Genomic DNA, 27,366 nt, shown 5'->3' on the forward strand with positions numbered 1-27,366 from the left:
AATTCGCGAGTGCGCGAAACACACGTAATACCACCGCGATAGAACTCTATTGCGCTCGTGTCACCTATACATCTAGGACTATTCTCTTGTGCCACGTGATTTCCGACCATTCTCTTGCAACCCCTTCCTCACCGTGGCGATCATTCAAGATCTACCCCGTAGATCGATTGCTGCCCCGTCGGGGTAAGTTTTTACGTTTTTCATATTGCACATCTCTCCTTTGTGTTTTATGTTTTGCTGGTTAGGTTCAGGTGTCTTCTGTAACTGTACTTTTGTAACTATATTTAAGGCGAACATATTTACCAGCTGATTTAAAAGAAATTTATTCTGACACTATCTGAAACAATAATTTTGCAATACATACAGTCGGTGTATACAAAGTATTCGTACATCTTTTAAAAACGAATAAATTTTTCAAAATTGGTCTCAGCAGCTTGAGTTTTTTTGACCTGATGACCTTTTGATGACCTGATTTTTTATAATCTATTGGCAGCATTAGTTTACGAAATGATATGCAAAGAAGGTTTTCCAAAAACTATAATTTGCAAGGTTACATGCACGAAAAGTTTTTTTAAAACTTTTTGATTTGGGCCCTTAACGAAAATTTAAAAAAATATATATTTTGTAGATCTATGTTAGGTATACACATACTGAAAAATTTCATCGGAATCGATTGAGATACACACGAGCTACGAGCGGTTAAAAATGGTGAAAATCGTAGTTGTACACGACTTTTATCAGTTTCTGCTTAAAATCCACAGAATCGTACATTTTTCGGTGTGTATCATTTTGTCCTGCGTCAATCGATTTCAAATGAAATTTTCAACATATGTATAAAAATAACATAGATCTACAAAACATATATCTTAAATTTTCATTAAGGACCGAAATAAAAAAATTTTAAAGAATGCCTTTTTATCTTTGCGTGTAACCTTGTAAACTACAATTTTTTGATAATCTTTTTCGTATATCATTTCATAAACCAGTGCTTATAATCGATTGTAAAAAACCAGGTCGTTTGGTACAATTATATTATTAATAATTTAAAATCTGAAATTTCCATCAGTCTCTGAACATTTTCGAATGCCCCGGGCAACAAATTACAGAGAACAAATCCGTTTATTCGAGTCATTAAAGTTGCATCAAATTTGCAACTTCCATCAGAGCTAATTTTTCAATTTCGCAAATATACTCGTCGAATCGGCAAGCTCGCGTTTTGTCGCGGGTGCTCGAGCAATCTCCTCTGAAATTTTGTTATCTGCGAAAATAGTTTAATCCACTCTTCTGCGAGAAGCTCTCTCGAAGCGAGTGTCAGAAATTTCGCGCGGCGGATTTGAAAGGTTTCGCGACCGCAGGCCAGTTGTAATATGCAAATTTGATCAGGTAAACGGATTGAAACCTTCCACGGTTATGATCCAGACGCAGCAATAATTGGTTTACACATACGTGAGAAACCAATTTTTCCGCAGGCCATTATCGCTGTTTTCGCGCGTCGTTTCTTTTTCCGCGGACGATCGCAAAAATGTAAATAATATCGTCGTTCGGGATTTTTCGCTTTGTATGCAGGAAAAATCGCTGGGGAATTGCAAATCCTGGAAATTCGATGAATTTTTTTTCGAATCGGGTTGCCTGAGAGATTCAGCATATGTTATACATATGTATACGGTATGTAATGTGTACGATAGGTGCGTGTGTTCGTGGAAAAATATGCGAGCGAATATATTGGAACAGTGAAGGAAAAGAGCTGTAGTCATTTCCTTTCTGTTACGATTTATTTTCAAATTTTAATATATATCACGGAAGGAAGAAATAATTCATTGTTTCAACACGGAAGATCGTGATTTACCCCTGAAGTTGCAACCCCTATGAATATTCCCCTCAACGAAGCTGTAATCATTTATTCTACTGCCTTAATTTATTATGAAATTCAGATTTAGAATCCATTGTTTAAGGTCAGAAGTTCAGAACCTCTAACGATTAATCCATCTGATTATTCTATCTGAAAATTGAAATCTGGTGGATTCACGAAACGATCCACTCCGCCATTCATCCGAAAGCGTCGACAATCGGTATTCAGAAGCTCGAAAGAGTTTGATTTCCGGTGGTTCCCGCGAGCTTTCGTTCGGTAAACACGAAAGAGGAAAGCTTTCGCTCGGCTTTCTACGATTGACGAACCCGCCGCGCGCTGTGCCGGGGGAATAATTGATAGCGCAGAGCGCGCAGACATTGGAAAACCTCCAAAATCCTCTGATCCCATTCGTCACTGTCGAGATTGTTACACGGCCAGAAAGGCGTATTTGCGAACGAGGATGGAACACGGAAAAATATCTGGTAAACAACGCCACCGGAATCCACCGGAATCCACCGAAAACCATAATGAACCGTGAAATTCCGGCGCGTAACACGGTCTCTCTCGTTGCGGGGGTGGGTCTTGAGGGCTGTTTACATCGCGCAGCCGAGGTTGCCGAGCTTTCTGAAAAAAATGAGGGAAGTGCTTCGTAGCTCGAGGGATCTTTCTCGGAATAGGATAAAAGCGGGTTGAAATTCTTGTTCTCCGAATTGATTTATTCATTTGTTCGTTCGAACAGACGATCCCCCACGAGAAATACGAATCAGCGCAGGAAATGCGAGAGGAGGAAATTCAAAATTCAGGCGGAAGGACGAAGTGTCTGAATGGCTGACCTCGATATCATTTTATTTCCTGGCTGTTGAATAATTGAACAAACGAAACACCCCCGCCTTTGTTCGGGGTGAGAAACTGGCGAAATGTCGGAACTGTTCAAGGTTAAAACATGATTAAATTTATGAACGAACATATCTGTGTTAATTTTCTGTTAAGAAGACGGGAATGACCGCCACTTTCTCTTCTTTCCGTATACGTTACACGAATTTCGCCTTGCTCTCGAGAGTCGCGAGCTGGCCTCTACATCCTCCGCTAATAGACCCGGCCCTATTTATAGGGACACTTATTTCGAAGCTCATGCTGAATATTTAGCGTTGCTAGTTACAGCTGTCTCGCGGACTTCGTGGGCAACCTACGGTACACGCACGGATAGATCGGTAATAAATTTCTCTTTCGACGTTTCGAGCTTCTACCGACAAAATTGATTAACTTCTTTTCTATGTGTTTCAATTTTCAATATACCGCTCGTCCGAAAAATGTGTACACTGTTAACGAGGAACAATCTCGGTCGAACTTGTACACGATGTTAACAAATAAAATGGCAATTGCAATATGCGCTTCATACTGTAGTACATACACATAGTATAGAATTTTGAAAAACATTGTTAACCTGTCCCAGAATTTCGCATGGCGTGTACCACAAACAACTTTTTTACATGTTATTCTCTCTCGTTCCCCGCGAACTAAACAAGTTCCATTTATTTTCGTTCCTGCTGGCATACTTCAAAGAAACATTCCCTACCCGGCACCGTCGGTCCATTTTCGTATCTAGCTTCTCAAAGACAAAGTCCCCTTATCTCGAAACTCGCTTGCGGCGCGCACGGCTCGTTCGAAGCGCGAGAGGATAGAATGTGATCCCCCTTCATCATATCGGAACGAACAGAGCCTTCTCTTTCTCTGAAGAAGCAGCAGCTCCGAAATCTAAAATCGATTCGACTTTTCTCTCTTCATCGGACTCGCCATCGCGTCGCCGCTTGCCAGTCACTTCAATCGGCGAAACTTCGGTTTGGTTTCTCTTTCGGAGCGTTTCCGATCCCCAATCACTTACTTAGACTGGGTCTCCTTTTGTTCGTTGCTCGAAGGAATTTTCTGGAAACTGCAGAAGTCACCACTAAAAATTGCTATACCATTATTTAACATTTCATTATTGTACGATTGTACGAGGTATTATATCAATTTCATATCCGTAAAATCAAAAGATCATGTAGGATAGAAGCAAAGGGTTGAAACGTACTTATGGAAAAGTGTTTCTCCTTGATAGGAACGCCTTGAAAGCCGGAAATGCAAGAATACGGATTGGCAAATGGCGAACGAGACGCTAGGAACTCGACAAATTCACGACGACGACGCGACGACGGATCTTCCCCTCGATCACTCCCCGTTTGAATTTCAAGGGAAATGGCTTTCCCTTGATCGATTGTGACGGTAACGATAACGGAGTCTGTTTCGCGACCGTGTACACGCCGAGCCTTGCATTTGTAATCGCTTCGTTAACTCGGTGAGCCGTAATTCTGGGGAATACCGGGGCGAGGATGAATGTTACATAAATCGGCGCGCGCCTTCGAGATAACTTTCTGAAAGCGCGTTTTCGAAAGTGTAGCATACAAGTTCGCTAGTTGAAACGAGAAACGTAAGTTTGAAAAAGCGATTGTTGATGGATATTTTTGATAGAGCTCTACCGCAACGAGCTGTCGCATTACTCCACCTGCAAGCACCTCTAATTGGTCAGTATACCTAACCTCGATCTAATCTAGAGTTGGTTGATTAGTTAGTTGGAGACTGTTAATATAGAGCAAGGTGATTCGATTGTCTCCTAACCATGATTGAAATTGTAAACTAGTGAAATGGTGATCTAGTTAGTTAGAGAAATAATAAATGGCTTTGGTATAGTCTTAGCAGCCGTTTCCGAGGGTCGTGAAGGGGGGTTAAGAAGCACCCAGCTCCGAAGGTGTGACGAACAGGTGTGCATGCACACAGGGATCACGTGTCTCTAACCCACCGCTCGGCACTTTGCGGATACTCGGCAACGAGTGAGAGAGAGAGAGAGAGAGAGAGAGAGAGAGAGAGAGAGAGAGAGAGAGAGAGAGAGAGAGAGAGAGAGAGAGCGTTGAGAGAACACGGAAAAGCTGTTGAAGAGGGTGCAACGTTCGAATGACCGTCGGACGGAGGTGGAAATGGGATACGACGCTGCGCGAGAACCACTCTTTCTACGATTTCTTTTCCCCACCCTATCGCTCGAAATACTGTTTACACCGTGACCAAATTGCCCACCTCCTCGAGAAACTCTTTCTTCCATTGTTCGACGGTTACGGCACCCTGGGCAGGGAGCGAAAAGCGGCCACAGGAAATTGTTACACCCTTAGCACTTCGACTGCGCCGTCATTGGTTACATATTGGCCCCTCGGTTCTTTCTACAGGCCTCCGAATTCTTCTCGAGAAACGCTCGTTATTTACATTGTCGCAATAACGACAAAACTGTACCATCTCTGATGAAACACTCGCCAGCTAGTTCCCGAAATTTTTCAGTGAAACCTCGATCAGGGTTCGGATAATAAAATGAGTAAAAATGATCTGAACAGTGTCGTGTTTGGTCTCGTTCTAATCCTAGAAATGTTTAAGCGAACGTTTCGAAAATTAAAGACAAAAATTTTGTCATTATATTCGAGATAGTGTAATGCGAGGATTCATTTGTAAATATCGTGCACATCTGTTGGGCGCGTATGCGGGGATCACTGTGAAGCAGAAATCAGAGCAGTCGGCTGGATAAAGCGGTCCAGTTTGTTCCTCGCGACAGAGGAATTGGCTGTTTCGGCGGATCAACCCAGCGCGCCGGGAACAAAACACTTGCCGGTCTTCTCTGTTCCACTTGGAAATATTAATTTATACGTGCAGGGAAGCCCGACCGACCCCAATTATCATGCGGATCGAGCTTGTCCAGGCCGCGATCTAATTCGCTCGCGGGATTCTGCGGATCGATCCGATCTAACCCTCGTAAATCCCGTTCGCGAAATCGAGACGAAATTAATAAAACACGGTTATTACTTCCGGTCACGTCTCTACGGCGCGGCGTTACAGCAAATATCTCGAGCTGCACGCCGAAAGCAATCTACCAGGTTCTACTCACAAAGTTGAAATTTCTCATTTCGGGAACTAGAGGGCCGAGGAACCGGAACTTCTCGGCCAGCCAGTAATCCAACCACGCGAACCATCGACAAATAAAGTAATAAATTATTTTCGTGATAGTTGTGTTGTTTTGTCGGTCGAGAATGGTCAAGCAACAAGAATGTTCAACGACTAAAATTATCAACGTTGTCTTTGTGGAGGAAAAAATTTGGCAATGAACGCGTCAACAAGACGGATGCATGAGATCATCGAAGAATTTCTTCGATTCGCTCTCGGCCGGTGTTTCCTTAAATTGTATTTAAGGCCCGATGGAAACCGCGCGAGGATCGCGACCGAATGTTTCGTAAACATCCGCGAGCGTTAAATCGTCGAGGTCTCCCTCCTGCATAAATTTTGATCGGAATCGTTCGGATCTCGCTCGACTCCATTTCTGTGTACACGCGATCCCGACAGAATAATTGACGATTGGAAAGTTTGTTTCGTGTCTGGAAACGGTGCGGACCGTTCGCCTTCAAATACCAAATCGTTCGCGAAAACAATGCTCGACCAGAGTCTGTATGCGAAATCTGAAATCACACGTTTAGCAGATGCCTTCGCGTGTACCCAGAAATACTTTCACAATTTTTATAGTTCGTGTAATTCACGATTATATTGATAAACAATCTGTTCTGATTTATATAACTGTTCTTTTAGAATCGTCAGAAATTATAATCGATCGATGTCTCTGTAAACTACAAGACTAAATAGTTTGTTCGAAATTTCGAACATTTTTGCGATCACTAAACATTCTTATTAATGTACAAAATGTAGAATTTTGAAGCGTTCGAAAGTGGTTGCATGCACTGTCGCTAAGAAAAGGCGGTTTCCTCAAACGCTGAAACTGTAGCAATTCTTTACATTCAATTCGAGTAAGTGAAAGATTATTTTTGAAAAAATATTTTTTGACCTTCAAAAATCGTTTCCACACTAATAAATCGATATACCCGTGAATTTACATTTGAATGAACGATTTAATTAACAGTTCTGAGATTTAGCGTGGTTCCGGACAATGTTGTAATGTCCAATATGGTATGAGAAACTCCACATTTTCGTTCCGAAACCGTAAGTGCGATACGTGGTTCTCCGCGAGAGAATGAGTAAAGCAGGATTATGATAAGTAGGATGAGAACGACGAGTTTTACAGGAAGCCACGGCCGAGTTATTGGAATTCGAAACATTCTGGCGTAAACTAGTTTCGTGACCCGCAAGCATTCGTGATCCATTTGTCATGCAAACGCAGGCCAGAAAGTATAAATTACCTTTCCTGGAATAAAAGTATGATACGCCGTTGGAGGTAGGAGTTGGGGTTACATTATGTCATTCGACCGGGAGGATATTCGATTAAATGGTCGGGTGGATGACAATTGAAACGCGAATCAGCTCAAAGCTCTCGTTGCCAAGAAATTGTTTCACAATTTCAAATTATTTCCAGTTATTTCGAACGCAAATGGAAAAATAACGAACGAGCTAATTATTCAAATGGATTTGTTATTTATACGTTTGCGTGACGGAGCCTGGTTGTTGTGCCCGGGTCTCTCGTGGCCCATACGCTTTAATTGCAAACGCTATGTACCGGATGTTTCATATCGAGTGGAGCGTAAAAGTTCATTTTAAAAAATTGCCCGTATAAAAATAAGTTTATATGACGAGGCTGTGACAATTCTGTCAGGATATCTCTCTGGTGACCCATAACGGAGATCTGAATCGAACGAGGTCGCGAACTGCCTCTCTGTTTCTTCGCAAAATCACGAATCTGACCAGCGCGGATAATTAAAAAAACTAATCCCGATTCGAGGAGATTGATCTCCAGGCGAAATTTGATTAGCCATGATTTCTGCGGCTTAATTGTCGAGTAGCACGCGCGGGACACTGGATCACGGTTTCACGAGGCACATTCCCTAATTAGGGGAGCATTTCTTCCGTGTTGCAACACAGAAGAGAACCAGGTGAGAGCGCGTCGAACGTGCACCCCTTATCGCAACCTATATTTCTCTAGGGCGTCTCAATCAGTTCGAATGTGATTTATTAATGCGCGAGAAAACTTTGCGGAAAAAACCCTTCATTGTGAACTGAAAAATCCATTCGCGTGAGCAGTGCCCAATTAAAGAGCAGAAGTCGCGCAAACGGAACAGTCTCCACGGCTCAGCTGCCACGCGCCGCGCCGTTTTGAATGCAAAGGAATAAATGTGTTCTCAATTTTTTGTCCCCGTGTATCGACTATTCGGTGGGTGTCTTTTTTTTATTTTTATTTGGATTTTCAATACTTCCGACACAATTCATTGTTTGAAAAATCGGTAAAATTTTTCAAATATCCCGTTCACTTCAAAAAAGATATCGCTCGTCGGGAACTGTCCGGAATTTCGGAAATGTATTTCGAATTCGATGCACGTGTCATTTTCATTGGGCGCCCAGCGGCGAAATCGCGCATCGCGATGAAACGGTATTAATAAATCCGGGCGGGCGTGTGCAAACAATTGGAAACCGTGGGTACGCGGGTACGCAAAAACCAGCCCTGTAAATACAGCAATAAATTAAAACCGAGGTGAATACGCCGGGACCGGATCACGAGAACGCGCGATGACGTTTTTCCTCCCGTTTCCCTGACTCCGTTCCAAATTCGAGACGTTTTGGCATTTGCGACGCCGTATTTTTCGGTTCTCGTAAACCAGCGAATTTGTTGCCGAAACAAAGTCGCAGATCTTCCTCGTCCAAATAAAAATGACAAAAATACCATTGCAGCGATAGCGTGAAATTAGGGAGATCCCCTGAAACCATATCCACCACGTGCAAACACAAACGTATCAGTCGTTTAAGGAGTCATGAGAAGCGTGTAGGGGATTGTCGAAAGGAACATCGACTAGGGTAACCAAAGACCCATCGATCGGATTCCTTTCTTCGTGGAAGAAAGGGGCGGAAAGTTCTTTACGAAGTTACAACACTTGCTCCACTTTTCCGGATCGAACAACGTTAAAGGCTCCGGAGGAATTGGCGGGGGAAAGAGCCCTGGGGGAATCCTCAGTTGAAGCGGAATTAACGGGAATTCCCTAGGACAAGCGTCGAACAGGAAGTGGGGAGGGGGTAGAGGAGGCCGACGAAAACAGCCGATTCGTTCCGGCAAATCGCGTTCGTTTTACTTGCAAATATCGTTCGGAATTAGCATTGCAAAGGGAAGCGACGCCCTCGCGACGGGACTTTTCGGCTTTCGTCGCTCGGGAAAAGTCAGCCTCGACACAAACTCGATAGAATCCGCGAGAGACGGAGAGAAAGAATTTCTCTCTTGGCAACTTTCCCCTCGGCGGTTCCGTTAACGGAGTTAATAACCCGACAAATTTGTTGGCGAACGGTAAATACTGGATTGTAGTTCAGCAAACCCTGCTCCTCGGGGGAATTCCTGATTAATTACTCGTGTACCCGCTCCTCAGGTTTCCCACATTTTTCTTTGTCCCTGCTGGGCTTCCGACGAAAGAAGACGCGGAATATCGTTTGAGCGCGTACAAGTTGATCTTGCGGTATAATGGTTTCTTAATATTAAAACTTCTACAAAAATATTCAACCGATTCTGCCCAGTTGTTCTACTTGCGTACATTCTCGGATGAACGCTTAACAAAATCCTGGTTTTGGCAGCAGTTCCGGCAGAAAATTCGTCCAAAAACGCGGTTAGGCTTCCAATATGGCGACGATCCGTCTCGTGGCCTCTCCCTGGAAAAGTTATACACACATGCATATACGCTATTGCGCTGGAAACGGTCGCGTTTCGAGTTTCCGCGGCACAGTTTGCCGCTAGTTCGAGGGTTCGGGAAAGTTTCACTGATTGAGTGAATAGAAATGGACAGGGGTTGGGTGAGGGGATGGGTATGTCGAGGATACGTTAAGGGGGTGGTTGACGTCGTTGGAAAAGCGGGGAGACAGAAGCGAGAATTTAATGCTTTCGTGGCCGCCGCGCCGGGGGGATTATTTTTATTTGCTATTTCTGTCCGCGTGAGTTTTCCGCATCGAGGTTCGGTATCGTTGCGTGAAAGGGGTACCCCAGATCGATCTTATAAATAATGGACGATCGATAATCGGGCAGGGGTTGAATGAAAAGTCCCGGGAAAATTCAGTCAACTTCCGAGGAAAAGTTTTCCATCGACTCCCGTGGAGACGAGAGGCTCGAATTAAGTGCCCGACGACCGTCTTCATTGAAATGATCGTTCGTTTTACACCTCGTCGCGTCGCGACGGCCGTCCCTTCTCCCGTATCTCGGCGCCGCGCCGGGAAAAATGGATTTTTCATTTGATTACGGAATTAAGTGGTGCGGCAATCAACTGTTGATTCCCTAGATGAATGTTTATGCGAATTTATATTCGTTGACTGGGTTTTAATAAATCATTAAATCTGCCTCCAAACTTTGATCATCATCTTTTCATCTCAAACGATTATAATTATTAGACGTTCTGCGCTTTTCTAAAAGTATCACAGGCGAGGAACGTCTCTGATTATTATTTTTTGAAAAACGCACTGTCTCTTCTTTCTCTTTTTACATTAATATTCGAGGTGGAGTGTTTTCGTCAGATCAAACATGGCGAACAGGTGTCCCTGTGGTTATCAACTTAAGAAAATGGCACGTAATCGGTTTTGTACGAGTACATTGTTGTCAGGCGATGAAACATTGTTGAGAAGATGTTTCTTTTGGGAGAGCTAGCTCATGTTTTCGAGAATCGAGCTCGTCTAGCCGATTATGTCGAAGGAATCTTATACTCCTGGTCGTTTTTGGCACAGAAAGGTTGGCATTACCCGCGGGCAACGACGCGACGAAGGTCGCAATTACAGGGCCGACGCAAGCATAAAATTAACTATGATCCCCGATAGCCTCGTCACCCTACCGTCTTTTCTGCTTTTAAATATCATCGGATATTGGGTCTCTTTGCCACCTGCCACGAAATTTCATGGCATTCCTCCTTAAATCTCATCCAGGAAGAGAAAAACATAGAGAAACCCCATAGCTGAATGTCTCGAATAAAATGCGAAACAAATGTGCTTCCCCAAAAATGATTTTCTGTACCCAAGTTAAAAAAACGATGCATGTAGAAAGAATTTCTGAAAAGTCGATTTGTGTTTACTCAATTTTTGTTAATTTCTTGGTGGATATTAAAGGGTTTTGAAAGATTTCGAAGATCGAAAACGACTAGGACGAGATAACGACGGTTTGCGTATATAAATCCGCGACTTTGGCGAACGCAATTTCCGATAATCTGTTTACCGTGTGGTTGATTTCGAAGTTTCACAGAATCATAGGCGAACGTACCGGAAAATTAGCATTTCAAATTCCGGATCGATACGTGTTAAAACTTCCAAGCTGGAGTTGCTCGTGTCGCCACATCGGTGGAGACTTGTCGATAAACGGTGGAACTGCTCGGAGCAAAGAGCAACGTGACATTTTTTTTAACTATTCGAGTTTCATCTAGAATCTCCATCATTTCAATATCCCTTCGAAAAATATAAAAAGGATTATATTACACGCCCTTATCTTATCCGGCTATCCTCGGTAAACTCGCAAAACATTTCGCGCAATTCTCATCTTATCAGCTTGGGAAAGTATTTCCAATAACACACGTCTTTCCGCGACGTTAAAATAGGACTTTTACAATATCTCACAGCTGTTGAGAATATTTTTACAATATGCTGGAACATCACATGTATTTGTATACAGTGCGCACCATTCATGCGTCGTAGATTTTCTAACCTCAAATATGGCAACATATGACAATTTTGTAATAAAAATGTTGTGTTTGTATTAAAAATAATAATTTCACAAAGATGTGATTTTTCCCCTTATTTTTCCCTTAATATACACTCTTTTTTTAGTAATGTTTGATAAATAGAAACTGTAAACAAAATATATCGTGCATTTAAGAGTTAAATTAAAAACTTCTCAGCTTTCAACTTACAGTGATCTTGAATTTTCACTTTTCTCGCTTTTCTGATCAGCTTTTGTTTTTTAGCAACCGTTGTAGCGCAGGCGCGAGAAAACAGTAACGTATCTACTATTGGGTAGCAGAGCGGCCAGAGCCCTGAGGCAGTTATATTGGCGGGAATGTACCGAAATAATCTTACCGCACAAAAAGACTCGAGGACGTATCCTACGAGATACAAAATATACACAAATACACCTGGTATACATTCATCTTTTAGAATCAAATCATATAAATTTTTTAAAGTTTTGCGGGGTGCTCAGGAAACCCCATTTTATCGAGAAGCTCACGTTACTGAGGCTGAAATCGCCGCGCATGCGCGAGAAAAGTTGGGCTAAATTGGGCTAAATCGAAGCACTGCACTGGTGTACAAAATGAAGTTAGAAACAACAAGAAAAGCAAGTGCGTCTAAACTTGTGATACATACTTCTTTTTCATATTTTAAATTCAAAAAATTCTTCCCTGCAGTGTCGTACATAAATAGTTCTAGTAAAAAATCATGGGTACGTTTTTGCTAAAATAACAGGGCGCATGTAAATAAACTTCTTCGCTCGCGCGCGGACGCAGTTTCAAATTTTCCCGCGCGCTCGGGATTAATCGATTTTGCGCGTTACGGCAGTGTGACAATCGCATCACCTGCCAAACCAAATGCACGCGTGCCGAGTGGCTTTTGAATCGAACGGAGCACGTGTGCACAGTTTTAGTCGGAACGTGATCAAATGTTTAAGTTCTCATCGATCGGTGCGTATTTACCTGTCACAGTTGAGAGATAGTTCGTTCGGCTTCGTTTTCGGTGGCTGTGACACGAAGTTCGTCCACTCTAATCGTCTCGACGTGTTCCTAACCTATACGCCAGCCAGACTGCGAAGATTCTCGACGATGTCGGCGAATATAAAGATCGGAACGCACGACGGTTGCTTCCATTGCGACGAAGCTCTCGCTTGTTTTCTTTTGAAGACGCTGCCGCGGTACAAAGACGCAGAAATCGTCAGGTAATATGCATATTACACATACATATACATATTGTATAAATACACACATATATTTAGGTAACACATACACCATAACATATAGCCGGATAAGATTCTGAAAAAGTTAACATTATTTTACTGAACACAAAAATGTTCAATATCACATAATACACCTAGAAGAATGTAAAGAAACATCGAGAAAATTGATTTTCATTTTCTTTGAAGTACGATGCATTATTTACAAAAATCGGCATCAAAATTAAGAACAACGATTTCAACAATACACACTACAGACCGAAAGTTCGGATTCACAGCATGAATTCAGAGAAACAAGATGTTCATAAGAAAAACTGAATGCCTTTTGAGCAACCAAGGAAGATTTATTTGTCATGAAACTTACTGTAAAAGTATGTTTCACATTTTGTATTATTTTTCTTTATCAAGGAATGCGTATTTTTCGTTAAATTGCTCTTTCATTCAAGCACTGCCTTTATTTTTAATGACGAGTGCATTGCAAGCATTGTCTTACGCTGGGTGTATAAACTATACAAACAAATAATATTTGATATAATAACGATGGATCATTTCAAAATTTATTGTTATGTTCGATTTTTACGAAAATCAGCAGGCGATTCCAAGCTTTTGGCCAATAGTGTATGTACTAGGAACTTTCACGTTCCACTGTGCTGAGACATCAAGTGTTAAATTTGCTTTTAGATCACGCGATTTAAGTATTTTAAGTACTTGCGACATTGTAGTTGACGTTGGTGGGAAATATGATCCTTCGACACATCGTTACGATCATCACATGAGGTAGCTATCGATATTTGTTACTGGGATTTGTCGGTAGGATCATGGTTTGTTAATTCCGTTTCTTTCACGAATTAGAGATTTTAAGGAATCGGTGAGCACGGTGATGAAGAAACCTGGGTACGATTGGAAAATGAAACTGAGCAGTGCCGGTTTGATTTATTGCCACTTCGGTCATGAGATTATTAAACTATTATTTCCAAACATGAGCGATAGCGATGTAGAACGAGTTTTTAAGAAAGTTTATAACACGTTTATTCAAGAAATCGATGGCATAGATAATGGAGTACCAATGTTCGACGGAGAGGCTGTGTAAGTGATCTATCCTGTGAATATTAGAGTTAGTGGTTCAGGTCTTTACGCTATTTTTCTTTCTAGATATCGCATTGTAACCGACATATCTTCTCGCGTAGATTTTTTAAATCCTTCATGGAACAGCAAAGGCGTTGATAGTAACCAACAATTCTTAAAGGCAGTGGAGCTCACTGGCCAGGACTTTCTGCAGCATTTAAATTACGCGGTGAACGTATGGTTGCCAGCTAGAACTATCATGGAAGAAGCTATACAAAATCGTTTTGAGGTGACCATTATTAATATAGTTATCGGTAAAATTAAGTAGACATTCTGTGGTTGTAATTTTGAGCAATGCCGTTGCCAGCTGTAGTTGGGTAGTATGTAGAGACAAGAAAGATTTGCAGGTTGATCCAAGCGGGGAGATTGTAGAGTTGTCTCAAGGAATAACATGGCAGGAGCACTTGTTCAGGATAGAGAAAGAATTGGACATAGAACCTGCATTGAAGTACATCATTTTCCCAGACAAAAACGAGTATCGAATTCGGGCAGTTCCAGTAGCGCACTCCAGTTTTGTGTGCAGGTATACATCCAGCAAATTGATTGATTCGTACAAGCAGGAATATTGTTCGCAATCCAAGTACGCGATATTGTTTTGTAGAGTGTTTTTACCAGAGGCTTGGGCCGGTCTGAGGAATGAGGACCTAGAGGCTACCAGTGGAATCGAAGGCGCCGTTTTTGTGCATACAGTGAGATTTATTGGTGGACATAAAACCAAAGATGGCGCGATTATGATGGCACGCAAGTCGCTCGAAATTGCAAAGGCGGGATCGCGTTAACCGTAAGCTTACGTTTATTTATTGATTAGTACAATTGTACAATAATTGTTTCGAAATAAACATTTTCAGTCGACTCCATTGATTTTTCTAGCCCCCTGGACGAGAGAATGTGGTTTTAATCGAGACAGTATGCTTGAATGATCCTTTCCAAAATATTGCAGAATATTAAATCCCGATTCAATCTATTTCCTTTTTCTGGCAGACATTCTCTCTGTCTTTGTGCCGCGCCGTCGAGGCTTTGAATCGTGGAAAACTCGTTAGCCGGTTTCCGAAAGAGCCTCGGTTAATTCGTTTTCCCGATTAAATTCTAAACCGACTCTCGTACCTATTCGTTTTTCATTGAACCGTTCATCCCCGAACGTGGCACGCCGCGTTTCGAGGCCCACGAACGTTTTTATTGCACATGGAACAATAAAAGTTAGTCGGCCTGAAAAGTCTGGACTGAATTACAGATTTTCATGCGAAATTCTACGGACTTTCGAAAATCTTTGAGAAGCTTCAGGGAGAGATGAAAGAAGAATTCTAGTTTGCAGTCTAAACGGTCCCCGCGGTAACGGAAATAATCTACGAGCTGCATTTATTCTCGAAGTGAAGGAGTACCGTAATTGCGTGAAGATCTGAAATCTAATTACAGTTCGCGCGATTACGCTGTGGGATTATGGCTCCGGCGGAAGAAAATTCTTTTAAGCGGCCGCGTGTCGCGATGACATGATTAAAACACAGTTTACGGAAACGACGGGACAGTCGGGAGAATTTTACTTCAGCGCAACAATTTTGATTTCGCATTTAAAGTAGATAACGAGATGAAGATCCGTGCCGAGGTGGAGAGAAATTGAACGTGCTCCGTTGAACAGGGTTGATTATCAATTAGGAATTCCGTGATCAGTTCACGGAGCAGTCCGGGCTTCATTATCAGGCCCTTGCTTTCTATCTCCATCCTTCCGGGGTTGTGGCCGATGCCATGTTAAAATTATGCGACGACACGTGGCCGCGGTTCGATGAACGTGCTTGACACGGGGTCGGGGAACTGTGTGCTCGATGACGTGGTAAAAGCTCGGGGTAAAACGCGAATTCATAGTTTGTTCATTAATGATAATCGATGGCTACTTGAATATACAAATTTGTTCTGGGGCAGGATTGATTTTCATGAAAGAATCGTTTGGTACATTTTCAAGTGTGTAGTTTCATCCACGTGTTCCGTAAACTTCATTGAAAAATTCGTAAAATTGTAAATTCGGCGGCGTTTTCTGTCAGTCCTGCTTCCAGCAGCAAGGTTCGAGATTTTCGTTAAGGTTGAAGAAATTTAATATTTGATCACAACAGTTAATTCCCGAACTGAAGGCATAACAGGCGGTGAACGAGAAGAAAAACGCCTTTCGATCGCGACGCGATTTGAATAATTAATTAGCGCCGCAGAGGCTGGCTGATGAAATCAAGCGGCACTGTTCCGGTCGCTCGCCTTCGTTCATTAGCATCTCGTCTCCCTTTCAAAGCCGGTAACCTAATTCGTTAGCCGTTGATGCAGCGCGCCCACGACGAGGGACAAAAATCGAGAAACGGAAGAAGCGGGAGCGCGGAGCGCCGTTTTGAAACGGGATGGAGACAATGTACGTGAAAGTGTGTGATAATTATTTTAGGAAATGTTTCCGAAAAAATGTGCTGTCTAATTAGGACTGTAGCAAGGGAATCGTGGGTTCGAAGGGACAATAGAGGAACCGGGGCAGCAACGAATCGTCCGATAAAGGAAAAACTGTCAAGCAAGTTTGCCACTTGGCTCAACAAGTAACGATCACCGAAAGTTTCGCTGCGACGGTCGTAACAAACGCATCTGGCGAAAAAGCAGCCTCTCGAGGACGGCATCGAGGATTTCTGGGTGCATACAGGCGCACACGAGTGCCGGATAATTGACCGAGTACTCCAATTATTCGCCGGAACCGCATCGAGGACTTTCCTCGGCCGATATTGCGACGCGATTTACCAAAAAGTGGAGTTTCCGGTTTGGAACTGCAATAATGGCTGAACAGAAATGGCAGAGATATGCGCATTTATGAAAGCTCCATCCCCACTACCTCGGGATGTACCCCAGAAACTCAATGACACTAGAAGGTCAAATAGACAATAGCAATTTAATAATTTAACTTCTTCATTTACAATTTTTCTTGTGAAATCGTTAACATCAGACATTTTTCTTATTCAAATGAGCCCAAACATGACACGTGTTTATCCACGCGATGCAGTTGATCCTCGATTAAGGTTCGCACGATCATGGTGTCGTGTTTGGGCTCATTTTAATCAGAAAAATATCACGATCACATTGTTGGTAGAATTGCAAGGAGACTAGCGAGCGAGAGAGAGACTAAATCGTCGAGTAAGCGATTTTCGACGATTGACGGTGCAAAGAATGGAAAAAGGCGGAAGAATCGAGTGTGCTCGTAAAATGATGCAGAACCAACCCCGTAATCCAATAATACAGACTCGCCGGCAAAGTGAACGGGGAACGCTTTGACGCGAAGTGTGTCATATTTATTCAACGAATCCCGCGATTCCAACAGCTTGTTTATCGAATTCGATCCGTAAGCTACGGTGCACAAAATTCATGCGTTCCTCGAGTGCGTCGCTGTGCCGACGCTGTATGATTGGGCGAAAGGTTCTGACGGACTCGACGATTTTTCGCGGAATTTTCTTTCTAGAGCGACTGCTATTGACACGTCCGTGAACGAAATTCCAAACGAAAATAATGACGAGAATAGTTGATTGTTTCTCGCGATGGTAGCTAGCTGGATTTGGCTGACACAGAGGTATATGCTTCATGTATTCTCTATAGAACAGGCCTTCAGAATTTTTTTCAATCCGGTACCAAAATGGTCGCCGTTGGAGGAGCGATGGTTGAAAAGGTTGAAAAAAGATAATTTTCCGTAGCAGAGGAGAGGAATTTCTTTCGACAGTGAACGGAGGCGGAAATCTTCGACGTGACGGGCAATTATGCGAAATTGCTTATCGCAGTTTGCACCGTGGGGGTCTTTATGACGGAATAATCGGCACACCGGTGCTTTTCCACGGATAGCGTTTCGTTCAATTACTTAAAAAGGTTCCCTCTGCCGTGAAGTTATCAGCGCGAGACGCGAATTTAATATCGAGACCCCCGGTTGCCTCCCTCTTTTTTTCTCGCGCTTTTTCCCCTTTTGCGCCATAATAATTGCATCATTTGTCCGTTCCGCCGGGACAGATAAGCTTTTAAGGGAAATTAACAGGGCTTTTCCGCCAGCATGAGTGGTGTTAATCTTCCGAGATTAGAGACCTGTCGCCGAGCGGGAGAGGAATTTATAATTTTGTAATTGAATAGAGCTATTCCGTGCAGCTCGCACAACCGATTTGTTGTTTTTCCCCGCTTATAGGCTTAACGCGGCCGCCATCTTGGTCTGCGTGGGTGTATCGACGATGGTTGAACTGATTTAATTCAGCTGGAATAGAACTTACTAATTACACGTGTCGGTGATATAATATATAATTCTTCACTCTTTGACAGACGTTTATTGGAATTTATGAGGGTGGTGTGTTCTGTTGCGAAAATACAGATTTATAATAAATAATGCGGTAGGAATATCAAGATAAATCAAAATGGGCGTGGGACGTACAGTCCGAGCCAAAACGTATCAAGTTCTCTAAAGACGAGAAATAACGAAGTGTCCACGTAGCTGTAGCATCGGTTAAGTGAACATTTGCGGCCGCCCTAGGGATGAATTAATAAAAGTAGACGCGAGGATCGCGAGGATATTGATTTACAATTCGAAGTTTGAGATTGAAAGGAGGTGCATCATGGGATGGGGCGTCTAGGCAGATGAGATTCACGTTTGATCCTACTGTAAGAAGAAGGATCGGCCGTTATCTTGATTGATTGATCGACTCCCGTATAAAGCCACTCGGTTCTTCGCGCAGCTAATGGGCCACGCGTTTCCCCATGGGGTAGTACGAGTGGCTGGTACCCGATACATCCACTGGTAATTGATGGCCCAGTTGTATTAATATTTGTTGGCCGACACGGGCCGTGCCAATTTCGAAAGAATTATGACCGTGGCCAAGCAACACGCGTAACAGAGATACGTGCTGAACGATAACGAATTCGGAAAGGAGACGCCGCCGAATGCTCGAGTTCCTGAAGTTTACTGTTTGCGGGGATTTTCGGGACTTGGAAGTTTAATGCTTGGGGATTTTAAAGTTGAGACGTTGGTGGTTTGGAGATTCGAGGACTTTTGGAAGTTATGAGTTTAGGAAATTGGGGATTTTGGACGTCGCGGACAGAGTTCGAAATTTTTCGAAATTATAAAAGTAGAAGTCCCAGGGATTGAGGGATTTAATATTTACTTAGGGATTACGCGCTTCGCGCGGTTTAATGAACTGGAAATTAGAATTCGGGAATCCCGGAAAATCTACGGTCTCTCGAGTCTAGAACAACGAGTACAGGAGTTGTAGGAATTTGAAGACAAAAAATTTAGTATTCGTGGAATGCAGAAAACGTTAAGTTGGCATTTCGGAATCCACGAAATTATTAATTCTGTGGAGAATCGAGGACAGAGGTGTTGGGAATACAGGAACGCGCGGGGTATGGGCTTGGGAACGGCCGGAATCCAAGAAACACGGTGCATCCCCGATAATCAATAAGATCCGGATAATTTTAATTTCCCCCGGACGACATCCAATTTAAACTAAATACTGGACGCTGAAAATAAACGGTCCGCAGCGTAAATTTGTTCGGTGTTCCCCCCCCCCCCCCCCCGGGCGAAAGAGAGTCGCCTAAAGGGTGCTCGAAAGCCAGCGTGCACATTGAACGACATTCAAATTAGATTTAAATCGCCGAGCGAGATTTGCATGGACGCCGAGATCCTTGAACCGGGGAATAAGAGAGAGGACGTTTTCGTCTTTATTCGAACGTTTGAATAAGTTGTTCAACCCTGTAAACAGGGATACACTCCGACTGGGTCGCGCGCGAGGCTCCGTTGAAAATCCGACCTATAAATAATTCACGGGACAAGTATTGCTTAATCAAATCGGTGGAACAATCATTCAATCGGCGACTGTCAATGGGAATATAAAACTGGAGATCGAACTAGTCGGGGAGCAGCAAATTGTTAGCAGAAAGCTTCTACTAGATCGTTCGGGAAGTCATTTCGTTTTTAAACATAAAAGTTTCTGTCGGAAAAACTAAAGTACTTTCCGAACGACCTAATATTTTAGTGAGTTGACTAATGCCTATTTTTCCTACACATCTATTTCACCTTCAGCTGGCTAACTATATCACCTAGCCCGCGCAAACATGTCCACCATTTTCTCCTACATCACGATTCCCCTGCTTCTACCCGACATTAAGAACCTCCATCAATTCCGAAAACCGACCTTAAACTTTCGAATCCCCTAACCGAGCCCCTAAGCAGTTACGATCCAGCAGTCGTCTAAGAAGACACCCCTATAACCAGATTCGTTCCATTTCAGGTGACAGGTGTTTCCCCTCGTCTCCGATGATGGGAGGCCGTTAGCAGAGGCAGGGTCAATGGCGAGGAGGGTGTACAACCCGTACGGGTCCGTCCCTAGTTGAATAGTCGCGACCGACACCCCGAGACGTTTCAAGGCGGAAGACGAAGAAGAAGAAGAGGTGGGGTAGGAGGAGGAGGAGGAGGTGGTGGTAACGGTGGGTCCCGTGCCAAGAAGATGTGGGTGTTCGCGTGGCCAGGCAGCGTGACTCGCGTGACCCTCACGAGCGATGAATCGTCGATCAGCAGCAGGGATGTTGGCTCACGCGGACCCGAGAAAAGCGGTAGCAGCAGGAGAGGTAGTATCAGCAGCAGTGGCATCATCATCATCATCATCATCAGCGGCGGCGGTGGCGAGCAAGCGAGCGAGAAAGAGAGCGCGGGGAATCACACCGTCATCATCGGCTGGGCATGTACGTCATTTACCCGGCGGACGAGCTGCTGCGTTTCTATGAGAATCCCGATCACGATCCCATCCCGGTGTTGACTGGCGAACGCCGGCCTAGCTATTGTCGGATCCACTTGATCGCCGTTACTGATCGAGCCGAGCGAATCGAGGAGGAGAATCGTTGGAGGAAGAAGGGGAAGAGGAGATTCGGCGATCGAGCCGCGACACGAAGAAGAGGCGCACGACGAGGCAGTGGACCTCGGAACAAGAAGGACACTCGTGCACAGGACGCCAGGACTATGCAAAACAGTCGGGGCACCGGCGACGACGCCGCCGCCGCCGCCGCCGCCAATCCTTTCAAGGACGTCACGCAGCCCGCGCTCAACGAGCCACTCAAGCAGCACAATGCCGCCACACTCAAGCTCGTGCAGACTGGTGAGTCTTTCGGTTCTATTTTCTTGTCTATCGACCATCGGATGGTCCTGGGATCAGGGAATAACCCCTGAAGTGATCCGCGAAGATGAAGAAATTGGTCCAAAAACTCGATTTATAATAAATAGACTGCGGATTTTATGCATTCATAACAAAAATGGGCTCGTACAGTTTAAAACAGTGGAGGTATTAAAAAGATTTAAGGCCACCAGTGCATATTAGTTTCACCTTAATAAGATAATTAAAAGAAGAATGAAATTTTTATGTGGCTCCTGTGTCTGGCAATCAATGCAAACATTTTCTATTTTGCATAAAGATCCGCAGTCTAATAATAAAACACAGAAGGCATAGAAAATTGAAACTTGATACACAGGTAGCCGTTGGCCCAAAGGGGTGCACGGATATGCTTTTATCTCGGAAATCCTACAGGATCAAGTGCTAAAAATAAATAAGCGGCATATGTATCTCCAGAAATAAACCAGCCGTTGATTTCTCAATGGGATTTATACTACTTGGTGAATAATTTCCCAGAACCTGTTCTACCAAGTTTCAGCCCTATGACTCGTCTGTAAGGCATCCACAGGTAGCTCGCTATAGGATTCCGGTGACTTTACGTTACAAGGGTTGAGAAGTGGAAGGTCGTAGGCCGCGAGACAGAAAAGGAAGTATGGGAATTCTGTTGCGAGAGAATAGGACGCGGAACTATATGGAAAACAGCGAATATTGTACCTCGTAGCGCGTCTCAAAGGCTTACGGTGTTAGGGATTAAATAGACTTTGTCGTCCAGGGTAGAATGCTATACGCGCGCTTCTATGCTATTGCTAAAACTGAGTACGATTTAATGATTTAATTATGTATTTTCAATTCTCGTTTCGTTTTGGTTTGCTGTCTTTTGAATTTGATAATTCGCAGTCTACTCGTTCATTAATCGGAGCATGATCCCTGGGCGTGACTGCTGGTTTCACGGTTTTATGATCCCGCAGAAGCGAGGTCACCTGTTTGCAAGTACTTTCCAAAGGCACTTGTCCACGTAAGGGTGACCCCTGATTTCAATAAATTTCCATAACGTAAATAGTGCAAGCTTTTCTCTCCTGTCTTTGCCACTGTAACGTATGGACGCTGGCTAATGCACCCTCGTGCGCGCGTACATGGTATAAACAGCACGCAGACACAATACGCAATTCAAGAGGGGTTTATTGTGGTTCGCCAACAACGGATGGGCTCTGTCAGGAAGGCCGACCTTCCCACCGCACAACTTTTCCCCCCTGTAATCCTGAACTGATTAAAACCGATATATCCGCTAAATAAAACACCTGATTATAAATACGTACTCGAAATTATACAAGTGGATAATTGCTGCTCGATTTCAATGTTGTATTCTTATTTTCAAGCTCGATTTTGCTTGCACACGTCTTTTCGCTGGTATTTGAAGTATCTCTTTTTAACCGTTCTACAAGAGCGTCCAATTACCTCGTCACACAAACAGAGTAGTCGAGCCTGATTACACGTGCCATGGTCAAAGGTCCCCGCGTGCACGCGCCTTTCGTGATTAAAGGCTGTTTCCCCTCTTATTTAGTAGCTGGTAACGCTGTACGTTTAGGACACCCTGTTGTTTATTATTTCACCGCGGTGGAACAGGGTGTAACGCTCTATTCTGTAATGTGCGTCCAGGTTTCGTGCTCCGGTGCTGTAACTCACCACCGAGACCGCCCTCGAACGAGCCACTTGGCTGCTTCTCTTGTCGAAACGCGCGCTATCCTCTGGCGGGCGAATCTCTTCATCCCTTTGGGAACATTTGATAGTACAGGAATTGTTTTGGGCAGTTTAAAATAAGGTTCAGTAATAATTAGACTGCGGATCTTGATGCAAAATAAAAATGTTCTGCGTCGATTGGGGGGAGCAGGAATGAAATAAAGATTTATTTCATCCCTTAATGACTTTGTTACATTGAGAACAACATTACAATATTCTTAAATTTTTCTAATCCTTTACTGTTCTACATATATTTCACCCGAACAATTTCTTCATAAATGCATAAAGATCCGCAGTCTAGTAATAACAAATGGAAGTAACGCCATCTCTACACGAAAAACGAAATGACTTTCCGAACGACCTAATAATTTACCACCACATCCACTAAAATTAAAAATTAAATGACCGCATGGTGTCCTTCTAGAAGATTTGATTAAATCGTTATGTCGCGGAGGATCCGGATGCTCTCCTGCTAGGGCAGTTCCGTCGAACTGACGAGCTTGCTGGTGTTTTGAAAGTTTGATCGCCGCCTAGCATAAATTCCCGAATGGGTTCCACGACCCCTGAATTGCTCTCACGGCGACAGTGTCTACAGTCTACGCCATGCCAGCGTGGTCCCGGGATTACTATTTCACCGTTCCGGCGTGGCGGCGTCCTTACAGCCTCGGCCAGCTCTCGTTTCCCCGCGAATTTATCGTTTACAAGCGTCGCGAAAATCCCGAGCGCCGTACATTAAAATCACGATAAAAAGTTCGGACGTTATGGCACCGGCTTTTTGGCAGTGGTAACCGGTGCCAAAACGTCTCCTCTTCCGGTCGAAGCTCGCGTCGTTTCCGCTCTCTGGCGACCACTCTGTTTCTGTTATACCAGAATCCGAGGAACCTTTCCTCGTGATATCGTTCCGAGAATCGCAGGCGATACTTTAATATCCGCCGCTGATTCATGGCGGAAGGTCGATAAAATATTTCTTCTGGAAATTTGGAACAGCATGCCGAGCCAAAACTCGCATGCGTTTATTATTAATGGACATTTTCGGACGTGATCGCTTTATTGGATTTTTCCGGACGAATCTGTCACTGGTATGTAGGTTGAGATTTTAGAAATCCTTAGAAGTTCTAAATATTAACATTCGAATATGGCGAATCATTTAATCAAAAAATCTCTCTATATTAAATACAGTATGTGTTTAGTGCCATATATCGCGAACACCAATGAATACCGTAGTACGATGCCACGTATTATTTAGAAGAGGGAAGATTGAACATCGAATTTTTCGCCTCTGATAAATAAATAAAGGGGAGGAATTTTTCTCGGGCCGTAGCCAGGTGTTTTTCCCGGCGAGTTTCCTTCGAGTCCAATCAGGACCCCACGAAGATTAATTATTCCGGGAAATAGGGGTTGCCGGAGTCCTTCCGTCATCGGTCTCTGTCGGCAGCGATTTTATCCCTGCTCGCCACCCCGAAACGTCGAACTGATTAACCTTCGTCGAGATCGATCTTACACACCGGGATCGAGATAATGAATTGGCAAATTTTCATTGGCCGATAAAGACCGGTTCTGTCAGCCCTATCCGGGTGGTTTTAACCCTCTGTTTTCTGGTGGTGATTAGAATCTTTGTTGTACTCTACTTTCTGTGGCGGTATTATTATCTGAAAACCCCGCAAATTCATCAAGCAATTGTAATACGAACTCTCGAAGGAAACGACTCGGTGAACTGGCAGTTGTAAGGAACAATTCGTTTATTTTGAACGCCGGTTACTTAATAGTCCCCGCGAAATTGTGATCCGCGTTCAGGAACAAATTGCCGGGAAATTGTACGCGAGTTAGGCGCCATAATTTCGAAGTAATCGCGCGGTGGACAAACTACGACCACCGAGGGACGGAGAGGGAGAAGAAGAATGAGAGGGAGAGAGGAAGGAGCAATGATTACTCGCGATAAAAAACGCGGTGTCACGGTGTGTCCCGGTGACACAAATACATGTCACGCGACCGACAGTCCATTTTCCACGAACGTTTCGCGTTATTGCATTTTATTTTTTCCCCCCGTGGTAACAATTCCGTGCTGTTTCTCTCGCCCCGTTTGTCTTTCCCTCTGTGTACGCTCGAACGATCGTTTTGCCTCTCTGCCTGTCTTCACAAACGGCGACAGACGTCAGTCGATTGCGCTCGAACGAAACAATTTTTCGCGAATCGCTGCCGGAACGCCCAGGTCCCTGCGACATTTCGGGGAAACCCCCGATGGACATGAAAATGTTTCTGTTGGCGGCAAATTGAACCGGGCAATTTTCTAAATTAATACCGCCATTTTTATATTGTTACTCGACGTGGCTGCACATTTTATTTCACCGGCTTTTTGCTCACTTTTTCATGTGCAACATGCACGTTGCACTTTTGTAGATCGAGGGACATTTTTATTATTGGTTTTGCACCGCGAATTCACCCTCTCAAAAATTTTATATTTTATTTTCTCTATTTTTATGAGGCGAACAAGGGCTAATACCAAAAGTATGGTGATCGTTCAACACAGACTCAACTATTTATATAGTCAAATAGAACTGTAAATAGTCTGAATCTTAGCAGTGTCAACTTCTCGCTCTCCCAAGTTCCGACAAACAGTCTCGGCACTGGTTCAAATACTCCCGGTCCTAAAACTACATTGTGAGCATCCAATGTTCTGGCTGAGACCAGTCTCGGCATCCAGCAAAACAGCGAGGCGTCAGTGAGGCGGATGCAAACCGATTTCCGCGGAGTCTCGAACAGAGAGAGGGAGAGAGAGAGAAAGCCGAGTCGCGAATCACGGTGTGCATGCTCCCTCACGAGGAAACGAATTCTCCCCGGAGCGTTTCGCAAGATTACATCGAAGACCTCGTTACCGCGGTATAAATAGAGCTTTCCGCCTGGCGTGGATTCAGTTTAACAGCCCCCGCGGTGCAGCGGGTGCGCGCCCGGTCCAAACAATCTTCTGGCTGTCACGTGTGGTGACCTGGATGCTTATTCAGATCATTGGCGCCGGGTCGTCCCTTTCATTGGTCGCGACCCGTTCCCTCACCCTTTTCTGTCCGCTTTCGACGTCGGTGGATATTTAATTAGCAGATACAGCAAAATGTCAACTCGGAATTGAGAATCGTCGACCTGGATCGATTTGCAGCTCAAGAATCATCGCGTTCAAGGATTTAAACGGTGGCTTTGATACACTGTTGTTTTCCCGAGTCTGATGGTCTCGGGCCCTCAGATTTTCTCTCCCTAAATCCCCTCAAACAAGTTCGCAAAGTTGCATTGTTCAGCGTCCCGTTTTGAGGAACGTTATTAACGAAAAGTTTCCCCATGGAATCCAGCGGTAAGGCTAGGTTAGCGTCGAGTGTATCCGCTAGAAAGACACCGTAGCACCTGTCGCGCAACATAATCTCCTCGGGACGACAAATAGCATGAGCAACGGCGTGTAGAATCGAGTTAAACTCTGCCGGCACGCCGCGGCGCGGCGCGGCGCGGTGCACCTGGAGAGTTTCGTAATGCAACTTCAACGCCGGCCGCGGGAACTTGCAACTTTGCAACGCTCGCCATAATGTCAGGCAGCCATTTATCGTCGCGATATCGGCCGCGCAACGTGGTCATAACTCCTAGTAACTTTTCGAAAAAGGAAAAGACACGGTTCCGTAAATGCTCTTCGGGAGATGTGCTGCAGGGGATAGTTACTTAATGTAGGAACTATTACCTTTGATCGAGGACTTCACGCTAGCTGCTTGTGAATAGGTAAAGGCCAACTCGAAGCTAATGCTGAGGGACTTGCTGAGAGGGGTACGTCAATGGGGGAAATAGAAATTGGTTTTCTTGGGAAGACGGAAATCGACTAGAAAATTGCTCTTCTTCGTGACTGAGCTTGAAGACTGTCCCATCTCCTGGCCTGTGTCTATTTCCAACAGTTGGCTGCTCTGCTCCCACGGAGATCGGCGTACAGGCTGGCCAAAAACTCACTAGACCGTTCGAAATTCGAATTTGTCCGTACAACTGAATAACTGCGAATTCTTAAAAGTTCAAAGAACTTCTCACCGTTCTCTCGAATCCGGAAAGATTTTTCTTAGTAACCTTGCAGTTGGCAACTGTTTTAGTGTCTCCTAGATAAAATTTAATTAAAGTCCGGAAAATGTTCCAACATCGTTCTCTTGCGCCTGGGAAGATTTTCAAAGAGAAATAACATATAAAAGCACTTTATGACAGTGTGTCATAGTTCTTTGAGGGTTAAGAACATAAAGTTGAGGTTGCGTCGCCGGAGGGGCAGGATCATAAACATCTCTGAAGAGATGGGCTCAATGGGAACTGTGTAGAAGGTGTCAAAGCACTATATAAAATTCAATTCAACCGAATGCGAGGTCGAGTAAAGCAGAGATGGTTAAAGCAACGAGAAACGACGTGTTAAAATAAAAATCCCTAGGGCGTTTACAGTTCACGCTTCTGAATTAAACGTTACTCTAATTAAAATTCAGAATGGAGTATGTTCTGTTTCCGTTGCGGACTGACTAACAAGCTGCAGTTTCATTGACTTTGATATTCCAGCATTAATATGC

The 27,366-nt window shown here is 43.9% G+C and overlaps 2 protein-coding genes across 5 annotated transcripts in view; both read left to right on the forward strand.

Moving 5' to 3' along the window:
• Positions 1-217: 217 nt before the first annotated feature.
• On the forward strand, positions 218-20,188 carry LOC143213179 (MYG1 exonuclease). Its single transcript, XM_076432800.1, has 7 exons — positions 218-12,788; positions 13,485-13,580; positions 13,656-13,889; positions 13,956-14,157; positions 14,276-14,451; positions 14,530-14,709; positions 14,799-20,188. Exons 1-6 carry the CDS (start codon positions 12,445-12,447, stop codon positions 14,705-14,707), a joined length of 1,230 nt encoding a protein of 409 aa, XP_076288915.1. The 5' UTR covers positions 218-12,444; the 3' UTR covers positions 14,708-14,709; positions 14,799-20,188.
• Positions 20,189-20,637: 449 nt separating this feature from the next.
• Positions 20,638-27,366, forward strand: part of Stacl (SH3 and cysteine-rich domain-containing protein) — a 45,676-nt gene continuing 38,947 nt past the window's right edge. For all 4 annotated transcript variants that reach the window (XM_076432737.1, XM_076432753.1, XM_076432745.1 and 1 more), the window contains exon 1: positions 20,638-21,055. In XM_076432737.1, the coding sequence (XP_076288852.1) occupies positions 20,644-21,055 (412 nt within the window). In that variant the 5' untranslated portion in view covers positions 20,638-20,643. The remainder of the gene's footprint in view (positions 21,056-27,366) is intronic.

This window comes from Lasioglossum baleicum, chromosome 1, assembly GCF_051020765.1.
Source record: "Lasioglossum baleicum chromosome 1, iyLasBale1, whole genome shotgun sequence".
Taxonomy (NCBI): Eukaryota; Metazoa; Arthropoda; class Insecta; order Hymenoptera; family Halictidae; genus Lasioglossum; species Lasioglossum baleicum.

What these genes read in the sequence shown, in the direction of transcription:
- LOC143213179 (XM_076432800.1), top strand. Translation starts at nt 12,445, where the DNA reads ATGCACGCGTGCCGAGTGGCTTTTGAATCGAACGGAGCACGTGTGCAC. An exon ending in AAAGACGCAGAAATCGTCAG is followed by an intron (nt 12,789 to 13,484) that starts GTAATATGCATA and finishes ATTTGCTTTTAG; the next exon opens with ATCACGCGATTTAAGTATTT. An exon ending in ATGTTCGACGGAGAGGCTGT is followed by an intron (nt 13,890 to 13,955) that starts GTAAGTGATCTA and finishes TTTTCTTTCTAG; the next exon opens with ATATCGCATTGTAACCGACA.